Source organism: Elgaria multicarinata, chromosome 2 (genome assembly GCF_023053635.1).
Source record: "Elgaria multicarinata webbii isolate HBS135686 ecotype San Diego chromosome 2, rElgMul1.1.pri, whole genome shotgun sequence".
Taxonomy (NCBI): Eukaryota; Metazoa; Chordata; class Lepidosauria; order Squamata; family Anguidae; genus Elgaria; species Elgaria multicarinata.
Genome location: NC_086172.1, coordinates 14,305,829 through 14,324,054, shown reverse-complemented (window position 1 = coordinate 14,324,054; position 18,226 = coordinate 14,305,829). Strand labels below are relative to the sequence as shown.

Sequence of the window (18,226 nt, the reverse complement as noted above, 5' to 3'; positions counted from 1 at the left end):
ACCCCATATATTTTTATATTTTCATTTCCATCATGATCAAGTGAGCTGTTCATATGACTAGCATGTTGTTGTTGTTTTAAAGCAATAATCTGTTGTAGCAACTCCCAGAAAAGTCTTTTGTTGTAGTCTCCTTTTTTCTTTTTCTTTTTTGTGGAGAGGAGGAGGTGAGGAGTTTCCTGCCTATTCAACATGTTTTAAGTATGACTGCTTTCTGGATGTTGGTGCTGATGTATTTTGGTAGGCCTAGTTTCTGAAGGTTTTCTGATTATTATTGTTATTTTTTTTATGTGATGCTAGTGGCTGATGTGACTAACAATAATTGTAACTTTTTCCTGCTGCCACAGTTCTTTAACTTCCATAGCCAGGGGTGTATATTTTTCTCTCTATTCCTCTTCTGCAACATTTTTGTCATTACATATTGCTATGTCAATGAGGTAGTTGTGTTTTGTTTTGTTTTCGTTTATTACTGTTATGTCTGGTTGATTGGAAACCATTGTCTTGTCCCAGAATCGTTCTGTTTCAGCATAACATGGCTTGGCTTGACTTGTTTGAGTGTGTCTGGATCTCCTAGGCTTTGAAAGCATCTTTCTGGAGAGCACCTCCTGGTTGCATGATTCATGAGGCCAGGTTTTATGAGTGCATAATTGTCCTTGACAGGAGGGGCTTCCACTTGCTAGGTTAAGGTGAACAGATATGAAGAGGCTGCAATCCAATATTCATTTGTCTGGGAATAAGCTTTATTGAAATCATTGGGACTTGTTTGTGTCGTTTCTTTGGGCAGTTTTCTTTGGGGCCCTGATTGGATTTCTGTTCTCTGCACACTGACGCAGTGTACATTTAGTAGGTATTTGAAAAAAGGGGGGAAAGATCCTTGTCCTGCATTGTGATAATGGGCATCTGTTCTGGCCATGGCCTTGTTTACATGGCTAATGAATCAGAGATATAATGACACATTTTTAGATAAGTTTCTCACTGAGAAATGTGAGACTATGGTCATCCAGTGAAGGATTTGCAGTCAGAAAAGGTATTTGAGGGAAGAGGAGACTGCACCGTACAGAGTATAGCAAAAGTTTCAAAGTCCAGCAAAAGCTACAAAAGTAGGAGTGAGAGAAGTTAATTTCTGATACATTGAATGTCTGATTTGTTCTTTATTTCAGTGCTTTTAACATTAGGATGTTATGTAGAACAGGTTTGTCTTAATTGTGTGCTGTATAATCAGACATGTGATCAAGGCCCCTTGGGGGTGGCCATGTTGTCCTCCTTTTTAGTTTCCAAAATATGGTCAGCCTAATCCAAATGTGTTCAGCATAGCTAGCAAGGGATCACAGAAGGCCACAGCAGCATGACATTTATTATGATTCTTAGCTTGAGAGTCCCACTGTAGCTTCAGACCAACGGAGAAGTAAATTGTTGTAAACCATCCTTTGGCTATTGGGCAGTAAAGAAATAAAAAAGATGTATTATTATTATTAGTAGTATTCCTCTTCTGTGCTTATCTCCCATTCACCGAGCGAAGTATGGGGGTGGGCAGGAATCCTCCTGGGCATAGCCAACTCTAGCCCTTAAATGCTGCCTCCCAGGTGACACAAGCTTCCTGTTTTCTCTCCCAGATCTTTTATGACAGCCACATCTTGCAAAATTAGGAAATGCATCTCCATCACTGGGCAATGGAGTCAGTGCTCCTGTAATATGTCCCATGCAGCGTACAAGGCTGCCTCTTTGTTGTCATGGCGATAGAGTGATCAGCTCCTGCTTTCCTCACAGCTCCTCCCTTTCCTCCCTCACTGCTGACACGCAGGGTGAAAGCAGAGGTCTTTCACGTGGCATCGGCTGGTACTTAAGCCCTGTAAATGCATGTGCCTCTGCTGCTGAATGTGCTATTTGATACTGGTGGAGACTACCTGCAGGGATGCTGGTGGAACAGCACTGGAACAGAGTTACAGAATCTGCCTGCTCTTCCTCCAAGTTCAACTGCTTACCTGCATGCTTACCATTCTCAGGCTAAGAAGATATGGGGAGGGGGGTTGCAGCTGAAGGGAATAGAGCAGGTGCTGCTGAGTGTTCTCTGGAGACCTTTGGCCATCTCAGTCTAGTCCTGCAACTCAGTCTAGCCCTGCTCTCAGGGCATCATCATACAGGGGGAAATCGTGTTTGCTTACTGCTCTTGAAAGAGGAAGTAAACAACTTGCACGTAGCCCATTCTGTGGGCGTTCTGATCGCATTGCTTCTCCTGTACGCAGCAAGAGATAGCGGCAACTTCCATCTTTAAAAATAAGTCAGACTTACTAGGTTGTTTTTGTTGTTGTCCTAAGAAGGTTAGAAGGGGCGAGAGGCACATGGAAGGCAGACGACATCATGAGAGGGACCTGCAGAAATCCATGAGTGCCCAGTAATGAGCGTGCAATAAAATACTCATCTGATGGAGCTCTCAGATAGCCTTGTGTACGACCAGCCATGGTAAGGAACTGTCAGCATAGAACAAGCCTTCTTATCTGCTACTCAGATAATCTCTGCCTTTTGTTTGTTTTCTTTATAGGTCAGGCTTGAACAACTGTAAATGCAGGTCTCAACAGAATAGGGTGACCATATGAAAAGGAGGACAGGGCTCACGAGGCAGCTGGACTGCCATCTGTCAGGGATGCTTTAAGGTAGATTCTTGCATTGAGCAGGAGGTTGGACTCGATGGCCTTGTAGGCCCCTTCCAACTCTACAGTTCTATGATTCTATGATCTTCGACAGTTGTAGAGAAAAGGGAATTTCAGCCGGTGTCATTTGTATGGATGCAGCAACTGGTGGAATTCCCTCTTCATCACAACAGTTCAAGCGGTAGGAGCCCTGCCCTCTTTTAAATCTGGTCACTCTAGTATAGCTCCTGCAGCTTTAACTGTTGTGCTGTAGAGGGAATTTCACCAGGTGCTGCATCCATACAAATGACACCTGCTGAAATTCCCTTTTCTCTACAACTGTTAAAGAGACAGGAGCCCTGTCCTCCTTTTCATAGGGTCACCCTACAACAGAATATTTGTACATTTTCTAAATTATCCAGGCAGAATGAAATAGCAACCCCATTCCAGTACTTTTTCCTTGATCGGCTGAAAGGAGTTGAAGAGGAATGAATCAAAAGAAACAAAAAAGGCTGCTGAAGCAGCAATTGGGGGTGGGGCCGGGGGCATGGCTATCAACAGTAAGATGGAGAAGTTTGAAGGGAATTCTCTTACCCCCATCACTACTTTTGAGCAGAAAGGCACACATACAGAATATTTGTGCAAAATATGTCCCATGGAATGGGAAGGGAACCTACTCTGTGCTGGTGGTGTTCTGACCAGGGCCTGAGGAGAAATATTTCAAAATCAGTACAGGCCTTGCTAAGGAATGCTTTTCCATAAGATGATGACCAGTATGAGACGTATCTATGGCCCTCAGTAGATTACACAACTGCATTGGATGCAGGAGGACAATGAACATGAAGTCTTTTTAAAGTTTCTCAGCATGGGCTCTGGGGAGATGTTAAGTGTATAACTCATTACAGGCGTAATATTGATTCACCAGGGATTTTTTTGTTGCAGTAGTTGTTGCCTGCTTTTATATCCACCCTAGGCCACACTTGATAACCATCTCTAAGAATCTTTTCCAACCCCCAACATGTTTTCAGAAGGGGGAAGTGTAGTGTACCACTGTCATATTCAGCAAGGGCAGTTGGCAGTACATACAGAACTAAAGAACTTAGTGAAATGGTTGGATATGTGGTGCTAGTTATTCTTTTCAAAAGCAAGTTACTGAAGCCCCCTTTCCACACATTGTCAGACAGGTGAACCAGGAGACATCTGGCCTCTTGGCTTGACTGCATTTTATTCTTCCTTGCTCATCCCGTATGCATTCCAGAGACACAACGTAGCCCACATTTTCCATAAAACCCATAAAAGGGTTGTATTCTGATATCCTCCCCAAAACTCTTCTTAGGTATGGCTGATTTTTGCCAGCTTAGATTATGCACATTCTCAAAGGGGAATCTTCAAAAATCACTGCAGCACAGGACCCCCACATGGGGCAGGGGAAGATTTACTGGGGCCCAGAGACCCAGGGGTCTCAGCCCAGGCTGCAACCCCATTACCTTGAAGAAAGAAATTGAGGATAAACTGTAGCCCAGCCTACCTCAGCCAGGTGTCCTCCAGATGTTTTGAACTACAGCTCCCAATAGTCAATAGACAGGAATGCTGGAAGTTGACATCCAAAACATCTGGAGAGCATCACACTGGGAAAGGCTGTTGGAGATCATGATTGAGGATATTTATGGAACTTATTTCCCTCTTTGTTACTTAGTTAATTGTATTTATGTAGTGCTTCACACAACCAAAAGGTGTCCCAAAGTGGTTAGCAAAAAAAGAATAAAAACAAAAACAACCCCCATCCGAATACAATATACAGTAATACATTTCTTAAAATCATACAAATTTATAAAAGCATCCATCTAACAGGGATGAACAATTAAGCCCCTCCAGATATTTTGGCCTTCAACTCCCATGATCCCTTGCCATTGGCTATGCTAGCTAGGGCACGTGGGTGCTGTAGTCCAAAACACCTGGAGGGTTGTGAGTTGCCCACTCTTGATCTAAAATATCACTTAAATGACAAAAAAACATCTCCCATCTTGCGCAGGAGAGAACAGCAATAACCGCCAAAGCCAAGCCATTAAACTATCCAGATGCCCAAGAAAAGAGAAACTTCTTCACCTGGTACCTAAAAGTTGGCTAAGTTGGCAGAGCTTCCCCAGGCAAAGCAATTCAATATTTGGGGGCTACCACAGAAAAGGCCTGTTTTCTTATTGCTACCCACTGAACATCCCTTGGAGAGGGCATGAAGAGAAGATGTCAATCTCAGGGTTTGGGCAGGTTCATATAGACTAAAGCAGTCCTTGAGGTCCTAGGGTCCTGAGCCAAGCAGGGCTTTATAGGTCAGAACCAGCACTTTGAATTGGGCTCAGCAACAAATTGGTAGCCAGTGCAGGTGGGCCAGAACTGGACTTATATATTCAGAACGTCTGAGGTCTGGATGCCACAGTCTGCACGAACTACAGTTTCCAGACTATGCGCATCTTCAGACAAGTGTTCTATTGCACACGCGTTACTGGCCACTCCAGGATTTTCACAGGTCCTTTTCATGACACCATCCACCTCCCACACACCTCCTGCTCTTTCAGCTCGTTTTTCCATCACAAAAAAGGACTCAGAAAATCTGATCCTTTTGGCTGTGATGAAACTTGCCACCATTTCCTGCTGTGTGCAGGAGAAGCAATGTGATAAAAAAAATGCCCACTGAATGGGCCATGTGGTAGCTGCTTGCATTCTCTTTCCTTCCTGTGTCATGTAAGAGGAAGCTGTTCATCCCTATTGTGGGACAGGAGCAGGAGGCAAAGCGACAGGAGGGACATGTGATTCCACCCCCACCCTAACCTCACCCTGCTCATCTAATGATGTTCTATAAGTATTTAACTTAGTGTGTAGTTTAGTCCTTTGTTGCCTGGTTTTGAATGGCATCCTTCCTCCTCATGGCAAGCTGTCTCCCTCATCTGAGTTCTTAATGAATTTCTAAGAACAGAAGGTGGGGAGACGTCTCCCTCCCTCCCTTCACAAGGCAGGCCTGGTCAGAAGCACTGTCTCGCCCTTTTACATGGGAACAGCAAGGTCCAAGCTGAGCTAGTGGAAGACAGGCAGGTTTGCTGGATAATTCTTTTCTCCCTAGTGTTTGTTTGTTTGTTTGTTTGAGGTTTGCCTGATTTGGGGGGGGGGGGCTCAACAGGAAAATTCCTTTCAGGCACTCTTTAACTATCATATAATTCTTTGAATAGAGGATTAGCATGAAAGCTAGAACGAGTGAGAGCAAAAGTGTCCGACAGAATTCTCCAATTCCCCCTTCTTGTAGGCTGGCATTAAAGCAAAGGGAAGTGACAATGGCCCTTGTTTGCACATTACAACAACCCAGGGTTTGTAAAAATGTGCTGGTGCACACTGCCCAATCACTCCCACTGCAAGGAGGAGGAGCTAAACAACCCAGGAATGCTCCAAACCAAGAAATCTGGCTTCTTGGGGGAGATATGGGGGGAATCCGCATGTCGTACTGAGATCGTTTCTAAGCGACCCCAGTGCAGCGTGAAAGCAATCGTGTAACTTGCCTTTGGAAGAGCCGACGAAGAGATGTCTTTCCCGCCGCCACTGCCGCCACCCACAGACCTCCTCGCCGACCGGCGAGGAGAGCTCGGCTGAAGAAGGCGGGGTTGAGAGCGGAAGAAGCTCTCCACCCCGCCTTCTTCCCCCGAGCTCTCCATCCCAGCCGGCAAGGAGGGAGTTGGGTGGTGGCGGCGGCGGTGGCGGCAGGAAAGACATCTCTTGGTTGGCTCTTCCAAAGGCCAGGTACACAATCCCTTTTTTGCCACACTGGGGTCGCTTAGAAGCGATCTCGGTACGACGTGCGGATTCCCCCATGATTTGTCTCTCCCCTGACAATCCAGAATCTGAGGCTGAGATGTCAATGCTAAACGCTGCTCCGTCCCCGGGTTGTTTAGCCACTCCTACTTGCAGCAGGAGCAACTGGGCAATGTGCACCAGTACACTGTTTCATTTGCAGCAACCCTGGGGTGTCTTTCCATGTGAGCGAGGCCACTCTCTGCAAGATACGTAGAAATAAGCTCACTGAAATTATGGTGGCCTTGGCAACTGGCATCTGGACCAGAACACTTGGCTAGTGAGTCCAGCTCTAATTTGTAGACCTCTAGCCATGGTATAATTTCAGAAATTTAGAAGATGTAATTTCAGAATTAAAACAGAAACTTTTCTTTCATGACCCATGGGGTGAGATCATAGTATGTGTGTAGGTTGTTGTTGTTCATTCGTTGATGCTTGGATCCTGCTGCAGAAGTGAGCAACTCAGAACAGACTCATTAGTGAGCAACACAAATGTGGACTTTGCAGACAGCACCATGTGTTGCCAGAGAATGGTGTAAAGGCACATGATACAGGTGTATTGCTGAGGCTAACCAGGTCTGGACCAATAAACTGCCTAAATGAGAGACCTTCTGGAAACTATAAAAAGGAAGAGCAGAGTATAAGTGTAATAATATAATAAAGATGAAATAGCCAACTTTCCTTGGATCTACAAAGTGCCAAAGCTTCACTGTCTTCTAACTCCACATTAACCAACAACTGTTTGCAGGTATTTCAAAAATTAGTGTCAAAACAGGAAGCTCATAGCAGGGCTAAGACTCCCTCACCCCAAATCTCAAGCACTTGCACTTCCTTTCTTTTTCTCCCACCAACTCCCAATTCCTATCTGCTCCAGGCCTGTGGTCTCTGGAATACAAGAGGGAACTAACCACCCCACTCTGCATCTCAGCCAGCCATGGACATACTGCCTGCCTTCGTCATCTGCTATTCTGGCGAGCAGACCCCAACGCAGCCCCCGGAGGGCGGAGTGCCCTACATGAAGCATGTGATGGTGGGCACACAGACTGTGCAGAGCTGTTACTGGAACACAAAGCCAATCCCAACCTTCTGAGGGATGACGGTCAAGCACCTCTGCACCTCTGCACCAGCCAGAGTACATTAGGGTAAGGAACAACAGGCCTCAGCCAGATGGTTGTCCTTCCACTCCAGTTGGTGTTGAAATTAGGGCTAGACCCACACTACTGCTTTATAGCGGTATTGGAGTGTACTGGTAACTGTTGGGACACATTCCATAAACCGCTTTCATAGTGTTATCTCCTGCTTTTATTTCACATTATCCAAAATACTGTAACAAAAGTCATTGTGTGTCATGCAAGGTATAAAAGCGCAAAAGGGATACAGCGTTACCATGATGGGATCGTAATGATTTAACACAAGTTGTAGATCTGGCCTAGTTCTAGGCACAAAAATGTCTGGTTTTATTCTTGTACAGTAGTGTAATGCAAGTTTAGCAAAACTATGAGGAAAAAAATGTCTTTACAATATTTGCTAAGCCTACTGCCAAGTTAAAGATCCGGGTGGCTATATGTGATTAATAGGGCCTCTTGATTAATTGGGCAGAAGATTTTAATTTTTTAAATATATTAACATGAGCATTTAACATGCACCATCTTAGAAGAGGCATTCCACTTTCTTTCTCATGCAGAAGAATATACATCTACTACAATGTCACAGTCATTTACCATGAAAGGAATGCTTTTTACTGTAGAATTATCATTTTAATTCCCATTGTTGTTTCTGCACATGCTTTCGTTGCAGATTTAATTAATAAAAAACTCACATGATCAAGCAACTCTGGTTTCTTTAACCAGGTGACAGCCAAATTGACTGACCATGTAAAAAGAATCCTGGGTTTTAAGTTAACTTGGTTTATATTGCTCGCAGGCTTAGTAGTTCTGACAGAGTGGTACACACACATTCTTAGCCACATGTACAAATATAAACATGATTTCATTGCTCTGCTTGCAGTCACAAGGCTTTCAGTGGGCGGTGTTCCCCCTGCAGTCATGCCCCAGCTCCAAACCTCCTCCAGCATTGTTTGTGGAGGTCTACATGAGTCCTTCCATATTTGTGGATCAGGTATATAAATACTCTCTCCTTTTGAGATGCTTCCATACTTCTCAAATACTCCTACAATTTGTAGTGGAATGCTGCATTTCAAGGGATATTTTTCACCATCACTCCCCAAAGTCCCAACTTAACTAGTCCTTTGATACATCCCAGGTAAGCACTTTCATCAGTGATTCACTGGCTATGGGTTTTTTTGATGACATAAATAAATTATGAAATAAGAGGGATTTTTCCCCTTTGGAAGCTCAGTCAGCTTGTGTTCTGCTTCTGGGACGCAATTACTTTTAGGTACTTGCAAAAACTACAGGTATCGAGTACCCTCTTAGAAGAGGCATTTCCCTTCTCTCCCATGTACTAGTGTAACGCCCATGTCATCATGGGTGCTAGTAGTCTGAGGGTGAAGCATACTGTTCCTTGACTCCAGCAATGTCAGCCCTCCAGAAGCTGTATGGAGGTTACTCTCCTTCAATGCAACCAAGGACTTTTGTCCCTTGCTTCCTCATACCCATTGCTTCAGAGCATTTGCTGCCTCTGCCTCCACCACCATTATGGCACCCATAGGACCACTTCAAGCTCAACTTGCAAAGCCCAAGGAACTTTCTCCCTTTGTGTTTTTCTCTGAGCTACATAGGAGTTGTAGTTCCTCAACTGCCTCAAACTCCTGACCAGGGTGTGGAAACAGACTGGCCGCATTTGGACAACACAATAGTCAACCATGTGTGACAACCTTTCAAGTATTTGAAGAGTGCTATCCTGCCTCCCCTCAATCTTCTCTTCTCCAGGCTAAACAGGCCCAGTTCTTTTAGTCTCTCCTCTCCCCAACGCGACACGCTAGTAGCCATCCATGGAGTGGCCTACTAACACATGGCAGAGTATTGCTCCCCCCACACTTTGCCCTCCCCACTGAATGGCAGTGCTGGTTCCCACTTTCTATATAGGGATGCCACCAGTGCTGCCATTTGGGGGTGAGGGAGACACAGAAGAGACACCATCGAGCTGCTTGTGTGACCGCCTGACCCTTCTCTGGCAGTTCTCCTGCATCTTCCTTGGCAGGAGATGCTTGACACCATTTGTGGATCTGGAGTGCACAGAGGAGGATGCTGTCAAAAGAGCTAAAGAGCCCTTCTGACAGCGTCCCCCCCTTGGTGCATGCCATATCCACAAATGGGGAAAGAGCGCATGGCAGAGGAACACACTCCACTCTATCCCCATTTGCAGTTATGGCGCGCATGGAGAAGGATGCTGTCAGAGCTTCTTTCTCCACCCTGCCCCATATCCACAAATGGCGAACAAGGGCAGGGCGGAGTAGGATGCTCCTCCTACAGCTCTCAGGAGAGCATCCTCCACCACCCCAGCGCTCATTCACCAGAAAATGGTGCCAAATGGGGAAGGGGATGGGGAATGCTAGAGTCTCCTGCTGCTCTCAAGCAGCAGGAGATATAGTTTTCCCCTGTTCCCGTCCCCAGACACAATCACTTTGAGGCAAACAGGGGGGGCACCAAGCATCTCTTGCTGCTTGACAAAGGCTTGCGCACCTCACCCCAATATTGGTCAAAGGATATCTCCCATGGTTTGACCAATATATCAGCTTGAGGGGATGCTCCTTCCATCCCCTCTAGTCAATATCCAAATGCATCGCAGGGCGGGGGGTGATGGGACGTGCGCATGGGAACACATGGGGTGCCACCAATCGCATCGCCCACTCAGGGTCAGCATTTGCACACCCTGGGAACTGCATGAGGAGTTGACAGTTGACAGCTCCCCACGCACTTCCCAGGACAGCTGGAACATGCCTATAGAGCCCCACTGGGCAAGAGCGGCAGGGGTTTCCACTGTTCTTGCCTCGCAACTCTGTAGGAATGTCAAGTACTCAACGGAGCCTAACACACTAATCAATGGTTGTGCAGATAGTCAACTCTGCACACCATTGATTATTTCTGTTGGTTATTTCAAGGAAATAACCAGCTATTGTGTGTAAAAGGGTTGACAGATGGCCACAATAGCCAACGTTTGACTATTTAAGCAACAGTTGACTATAATCAATCATTGACTATTGTGTCATCTGAACCCAATCTCTGTTTGGGTATTAATGTTCAAGATCTCAGCTTTTCAAACTTTCAAAAAATTCTTCATGTCTTCTCTGCTAAAGCTTCAGTTTAAAACAAAAATGAGCAAAATAGGGCTGGTAGATCTCGAGTAATAATCCTTACGCTACCAGAGAAGACCAAAGGGAGACATGATAACACTCCTCAAATACTTGAAAGGTTGTCACACAGAGGAGAGCCAGGATCTTTTCTCGATCCTCCCAGAGTGCAGGACACGGAATAATGCACTTAAGTTACAGGAAGCCAGATTCCGGATGGACATCAGGAAAATCTTCCTCACTGTTAGAGCAGTACGACAATGCAACCAGTTACCAAGGGAGATTGTGGGCTCTTCCACACTAGAGGCCTTCAAGAGGCAGCTGGACAACCATCTGTCAGGGATGCTTTAGGGTGGATTCCTGCATTGAGCAGGGGGTTGGACTCGATGGCTTTATAAGCCCCTTCCAACTCTACTATTCTATGATTCTATCATATTCTTATATAAGATATGGGAATCATTCCTCCAAAGTGAGGAAATTCCTTCAGTTTGCAAGTGATGGAGCTGACCTAGTCTTGTGCATTGCATGTGTGTTTATTTATGTATTATGTTTTAGGCCCAGCCCACTTTAATCATTGTACCACACTGAAAGCAGGAAAAAAGATCATTGGTGACGAAAAAGAGCTAAATCTTTCCTAAAAATATTGAAGGATTTGTGAAAATGTGGAAAATGCACCATTAACTAGCAGTGGGTAATATGGCTTTTAATTATTATTATTATTATTATTATTATTATTATTATTATTATTATTATTATTATTTCTAACCCGTCTCTCCATCCTTATTGAGGCAGGGAAAATCTATAAATATAAAATACATAAAATATTGATTAAAAACACAGTATACATTGTTAGAACTTCCTAAAAACATAGTAAAAACATACTAAAAGCATCCTAAAATTCCACTGGATAGGCCTGCCAGAAGAGATCAGTCTTTATAGCTTTCTTAAATGCTAAAAGACTGTTAAGTTGACAAATCTCCTCCGGCAGGCCATTCCACAATCTGGGAGCAGCAGAGGAAAAGGTCCTCTGGGTAATACCTGTCAGCCTAGTTTTGGCTGGCTGAAGGAAGTTCTTCCCAGAGGGTCTGAGTGTGCAAGGAGGATTGAACAAGAGAAGGCGATCCCGCAGGTAACCTAGACCCAAACCATGTAGGGCTTTAAAGGTGATAGCCAACATTTTATACTTCGCCTGGAAACTATTGGCAGCCAGTGTAATGATTTAAAACTGGTGTAATATGGTCACCCCTAGATGTACGGTGACCAATCTGGCTGCCATATTTTAAACTAATAGAAGTTTCCGGACTAGGCACAAAGGTAGCCCTATGTAGAGCGCATTGCAGAAGTCAAGCCTCGAAGTTACCAGCACGTGCACTACCATCTTTAGGTCTTCCAACTCCAGGAAGGGGCGCAGCTGGCATATCAGCCGAAGCTGATAGTAGGCACTCCTGGCCGTCGCATCTACCTGGGCTGTCATTTGGAGTGACGGATCCAGAAGCACCCCCAAGCTGCGAACACAGTCTTTCATGGGGAGTGTAGCCCCATCCAGAACTGGTTGACACACCTCCAAACCCAGGTTCCGGCCTTTGACAGCGAGCACCTCCGTCTTGTCTGGATTCAGCTTCAGTTTGTTTTTCCTCATCCAGCCCATTACCGCCTCTAAGCATTCATTCAGAGGAGACATACTATCCTTAGCTGACACTGTTGTCGAAGGCAAAGAGAAATATATTTGGGTGTCATCAGCATACTGATAGCATCCCGCCCCATGCCTCTGGATGATCTCTCCCAGCGGTTTCATGTAAATATTAAATATTTATCTTCTAACACTTCCCTGGTTGAAACTTTCAAGTGAGTAAAGTTGAGGAGTTTTTTTTTAATCTTTTACAGCAGGATCACCATGTAATCCACACATTAAATTGCTGAATCGCCAAGGGCCAAAGAAAAACAGAATTGCAAATATGAATCTCTCCATAATTTCACATTCTTGGGTCTTTTTGAGCTACAAAACATGATAATTACTTGGCTCTACTAGAATTCAGGAAAGCATCTGTTATGCACAGCACATTAAAATACTGTCACAGAAAAGAATAAATTTGGGCAGCTAAAGTAACTTCCAGTAGAAGAACTGGTAAAAGAAAAAGCACATAGGAGTTTACATTTAGGCTCCTCCTTATAATGTAGTCCTAGAGGACACTAAAAGAAATCTGACACTTGCTTCTTAGCTTTTAAAGCTGAGGGGAAAGATGGGAATCCTTCCTCATTCCATGTGAGCAAAACCTTGAGCCTATCTCTGTGATTGTCTGACTGTGAGGACATCTTTGTTGATTCACATCATGTTTTGTACAGTTGGGGGTGGGCAGCATTTGAGCTGCCATCCTAGAGCCTGTACATGTCAGAGATGCAATGTTAAAAGAGCTGAGCCAACTTTAAGCCCTTGAATATTGTGGCTTTATAATGGAAATGCTGTCAGACCCTTAACTACAGCAGCACTACTGGGTGTCTCTACAATAACTAAGCCATCTACTTGGAAGGATCAAAAAATTAACAGATGTTTCAGATGGGTTTTGAGAATTCGACCACTGCTTTTCAATAGCAGAGACTTATGCTAAAGTTAGATAGTGGGGAGGTCAAGCTTTAGGTAACAAACATGTTCTCTTTGATTAGGGGAAACTACTTTTCCCTGATATTTTTTCAAGTAATGGAAGTAAGGTCATCCTTAATTTTTTACTGACAAAGAGCAGGTCATTGACCTACATAGGGAGCTATTTTATTTGGCTTCCTCTTTGTAACAATGGCCTGAACACCTATGTGTCAGGTTCTTCTATGTTCCCATATAGTCTGCAATTCACCATGGGGGCAGGACTTAAAAACCTTTGAGCCTCTCAGTGACTGGGATAAAAAAAATTATCTGGGCTTCCTTCCAACCATTTCAACTTTCAGAATCCATGAGAATTCAAAAAAAAAAAAAAAAAGTATGTGGGAGCTTTAATCTAGTAGCTTTTTGAAGACATTTTTTAAAAAAAGTTCCAGCAAAGTTCATTTCTGTCTTCTTCACTTTAGGAGTCATGCATGCCAACTTCGCCCTATTTAGTAGAGTTCCTCTCCTTGACCTTCTTTTTATAGTAGCGATAATTAACATGGTGGGGTAAAGAGGAGTCTGCAAATTCACTGCACTCTCTTTGCTAAAGTTGGAATGATTAAAAAAAGAAGAAGAAGAGTCCTAGAGGCTTTTGTAGAAACTGGAATTGATGGGGAGAAAAGGGTCTTTGTTTTTATACCCATGCAGCAACAGGGCAAAAAATAAAATAAAATACAAACAGGATCTCTGAGTCAGGGTTAAGTCAAAGAAGGGCACTCTTCAACAAAACACTGGAAAAGCTACTGTAGGCTTCAGAGCAGAACTATAAAACTCAGAAGGAAAATTAATAGCCTGTTGATTTCATACAGGTAGTGGTAAATGCAAGTATGTTGAAATGAGTGAGGTTATTCAAGGTAAATCTGAACAGGATCTGCAGATGGCAAATGTGTCTTATCCAGGTAACTGCCTTTTGAAAATCTCAGTCTGGACTATAAATGAGTTGTAAAAGTGGGTTAGTTATTGCTGAAACCCTGACATTATTCTAAGTTGCCCAACTCTACCCTTCTTCAAAAGCTGTATTCCCTCCATGTAATTTCTTCTCCTTCTCCTGTAGGAGCCTCTGAAAATGAAGACATGGGGGGAACCCTTTTCTTGAACAATTTTGGTACATTTCAGGAGATGCTTTGCTTGAGTTGCTGCAATGTCTTACTATGACAAGGAGCTCTTGAAAAGCTCAGGTTAAGAACCTCAAACTGCGTTCCCACTCCAATGTAGTATGAGAAAGGAATTTCACGTCAGAAAGGACTCCCAAACGAACTCAATGGGACTTAATTCCCAACATACACAGCTGTATGTTTTATTTTAAATACATCAACAGCTCATCCTGACAGTTACGGTGGGGTGAGCTAAAATCTAGCTAGATAAATAGTAGAGCCTTGTATGTAAAGTTGCATATAGTTATGCTGTACACATAGTGATGCATACAAAAAAGCATTGTCCCAGTTCCATCTTGGAAGATGTTGAAACATGGAAATGACAATGTAAAGTTCCCCAAAGACTACATTTCTGCTATATACATTTGTAATTCCTTCTGTAAGTTCTGTCCTTCAAATGGTTGCAATTAGTCTGGCTCCATAAAACTACACACATGCATACACATTCACACACACACACACACACGGAAGATCGTTAATCATGTGAGTGTCTGCTTGTATGCTGAAGTAAACACTGAGAAAGAGGTTTACCACCTCATCTGCTAATTATGAAAAGTAGGCCCTGGACTGAAGTTAGAAACTGGGTTCCTCAAAGCAAAACCTTATCCCTGATTATATTTATTCATTTATAATATTTGTAATAAATAATAGTATTTTTTCTGTTAGGGAAATTACAAGTAAATGGCCCCAATTTTCTAGGAAATGGTTCTAGAAGACGACTCATCTTTATCCCACACCACCAAGTGACAAGCTAGGTGAGACGGGAATATCAAGGGAAGTTTTTTGGGAACCAGGCTGCTGTTTTTGAGTGAGACACACATAGTGCTAGTTCACACTATTGCAGCCCATGGGTTCCGGATGGCTAGTTACCCATAGCAACAAGCCACCCTGCCCGAGTTTGCATGTCATGATAAGCTGCAGCAACTGCTGGACATGTCTTGAATATTCACAGTGGCAACCAGCACATGCCACAACCTGGCATGGCTTATTTAAGCTGTGGTAGGTGCTAGTGATTGTTTGAACTGGATCAGACAGGGGGCAGAGAGAGAGAGAGAAAGAGAGAGAGAGATCTGTAAAGTGCTGGAGGAGGGGAGGGGCTGGCTGCCTCTCCTTGGAGAGCTGATAGGGCCGAGAATTTGGCTGTCTGTTAGAGTGTTTAAGCTATGTGCCTCCACTTTTGCCCAGCCTGTACATTTGTAAATAAACTCTGCCATATCCCTTCTATGTTGAGTTCTTACCTGTCTAGAAATAGCATAACCACAGCAAACTTTCCAGTAAACAATGCCTTCCCTCACCCCCAAATTCCTTCCAGCCATGTTAGTGCATTCCATTCACGTCTGTTTTCAGGGCTATTTTTAACTTAATAAGGTTGGTTACTTAAGATAAAACCGAAGGAGCTCCAGGGAGCTGCTCAGGAGACCCCCTGCAGAGCCTCCAGGGATCTGAGCATCCAAGGCGGTGTGTTTGCCTCCACACTTCCTTTTATCACCACCTCTCCATTAATTACATGGAAGAGCAGAACGGGGTTCAAGAGGTGAATGCAGACCCAGACCTTTTAGGGCTGCAATGTGACAGTCAGTGTCTGCCAGCTTGTAGAGAAAGAGGCCAAGAGACACATCACTGTCTTGAAGGACAAAGGGGCCCGGTGGTGGCCGTATAGCTCTGGAATGAAGAAACACTAAAAAGCTTTACTTTACCTCATCAGCCAATCTTGGGCATATATACTCAGCTAGCAAATGTTTGAAGCACAGAGCTTTCAAAGAAACTCCTGTCTTGCAGCATATTTTAAATGCAGTTTTAAGTTTCTGTATAAAATGGAACTGAAGGGGGAGCTCCTATCACAGAAACAATGGAAGGAAACATCTCCCCCCCCCCCCCCCCCCGGCCACCTGTCAAGGTCAGGGTAGCTAGACACAAACCTCCTTCTCTCCAGTCTTAGCCACCCCAAAATAATTGCATCCAGTCCTGCTCCCAATAACTACTAGTTTGCTTCTATTTCACCAGCAAGTGAAAATAATCACTTCTGCCAGGTTCTTCAAATGATTGTCTAAAGAGAATTGCTTCCTAAACAACAGAGCAGTCTACGGTTCTTTTGCATATTGCCTTGTTCCCATCAATTACTACTCATAAAAACATCTCTGAAAAGTTTCTAAGGGCACAATCTACGCAAGTTTAGATAGCGGAAAAAGTCATACAATTCCCAGCAGGCTGGCTGGGGCCTGCTGGGAATTGTAGGACTTTTTTCTGTCTAAACATGCATAGGATGGCACCCTAACGCATATAATCTTCACGCTGCCATTTTCTTTTCCTTGTTTTGCTACATGTTCACTGCTGTTACAGTGTTTCTGCCTAAAAAGCAGCTTTGTAAAAAATCAAATCTTTTAGGGTGACCATATGAAAAGGAGGACAGGGCTCCTGTATCTTTAACAGTTGTATTGAAAAGGGAATTTCAGCAGGTGTCATTTGTATGCTTATCACACCTGGGGAAATTCCCTCTTCATCACAACAGTTAAAGGTGCAGGAGCTATACTAGAGTGACCAGATTTAAAAGAGGACAAGGCACCTGCAGCTTTAACTGTTGTGATGAAGAGGGAATTTCACCAGGTTCTCCATATATACAAATGGCACCTTCTGAAATTCCCTTTTCAATACAGCTGTTAAAGATACAGGAGCCCTGTCCTCTTTTTCATATGGTCACCCTAAAATCTTTGCAAATTTACCACCATCAAATGATCTCAAAGGTTAGTATGTCATCTCCTTTATGTCTTCCATTAAAATTGCACGCTAATCAGTGGGGGTGTCAATGTCCCTTCCTCTGCCAGGGTTCCCTATGTATTCCGTACAAAACCTTTGGGTAAAAGGATGGAGCCAGGCTCCTTGGACTGGCCTCATTGCCAGCTCTCTTTTAATCTACTGGAGTAGTATTTGACCTTGCTCTGTGTCTGTGTCAAGCATTTCATCAGCTGCAATGTCAACATCTCATAGCAAAGCAGCAGTCATTGTGATGCGTTTAGACTAGCTTATCACATTAATTTACGTACACTGAAAACATTGCTGTGGACTGTCTAAGCCTCTTCTGTTTGTCAGAAGGTATTTTAAGCAGTGAAAGTAAAGTAATATTGCGAAGACAGAAAGTGCCTCCCATCATTGTTCAGAGCTTTGTCAGCTTCTGCTCTGTCAGAAAAAGCTTCACATCTTCTGCACGCTTGCTCAGAAGTAAATTCCACTGAACTTCCTTTTAAGGAAACATGTTTAATAATGAGGAGTTCATGGAACCCCACCCAGTATTTGGAGAAATTATGACTACTGCTGTGCACTGCTTGTCCACAACTCTTGGAAATAATGACACAACAAGTCTTAAACTTGGAGCAGATTGTAGCCACGTTCTCTTAGGGATGCTAATAATAATAATATTATTATTAATATAATAATAATAATAATAATAATAATCTGGAGTGCTAGTAATAATAATAATAATAATAATAATAATAATAATAATAATAATAATAATAATAATGGGAAACACTATAGAATACAAAATATTATAAAATACATAAAACTGATTAAAACATCTGCAGTGGCAAATGGTTCAACTAGATGACCTTCCAACTCTATGATTCCATGTTGGCTAAACTCCAGACACCCAGCAACAACGTCTTGCAGTATTTCCACGTTGTGCAGCCTTTGGCATATCTGCAAAAGAAGGCAATTATAGAGCACCCAGCAC

The 18,226-nt window shown here is 43.5% G+C and overlaps 1 protein-coding gene across 3 annotated transcripts in view; it reads left to right on the top strand.

Moving 5' to 3' along the window:
- ASB18 (ankyrin repeat and SOCS box containing 18) overlaps positions 1-18,226 on the top strand; it is a 48,346-nt gene that overhangs the window by 15,378 nt on the left and 14,742 nt on the right. For all 3 annotated transcript variants that reach the window (XM_063118540.1, XM_063118539.1, XM_063118537.1), the window contains one exon: positions 7,333-7,600. In XM_063118540.1, the coding sequence (XP_062974610.1) occupies positions 7,333-7,600 (268 nt within the window). The remainder of the gene's footprint in view (positions 1-7,332; positions 7,601-18,226) is intronic.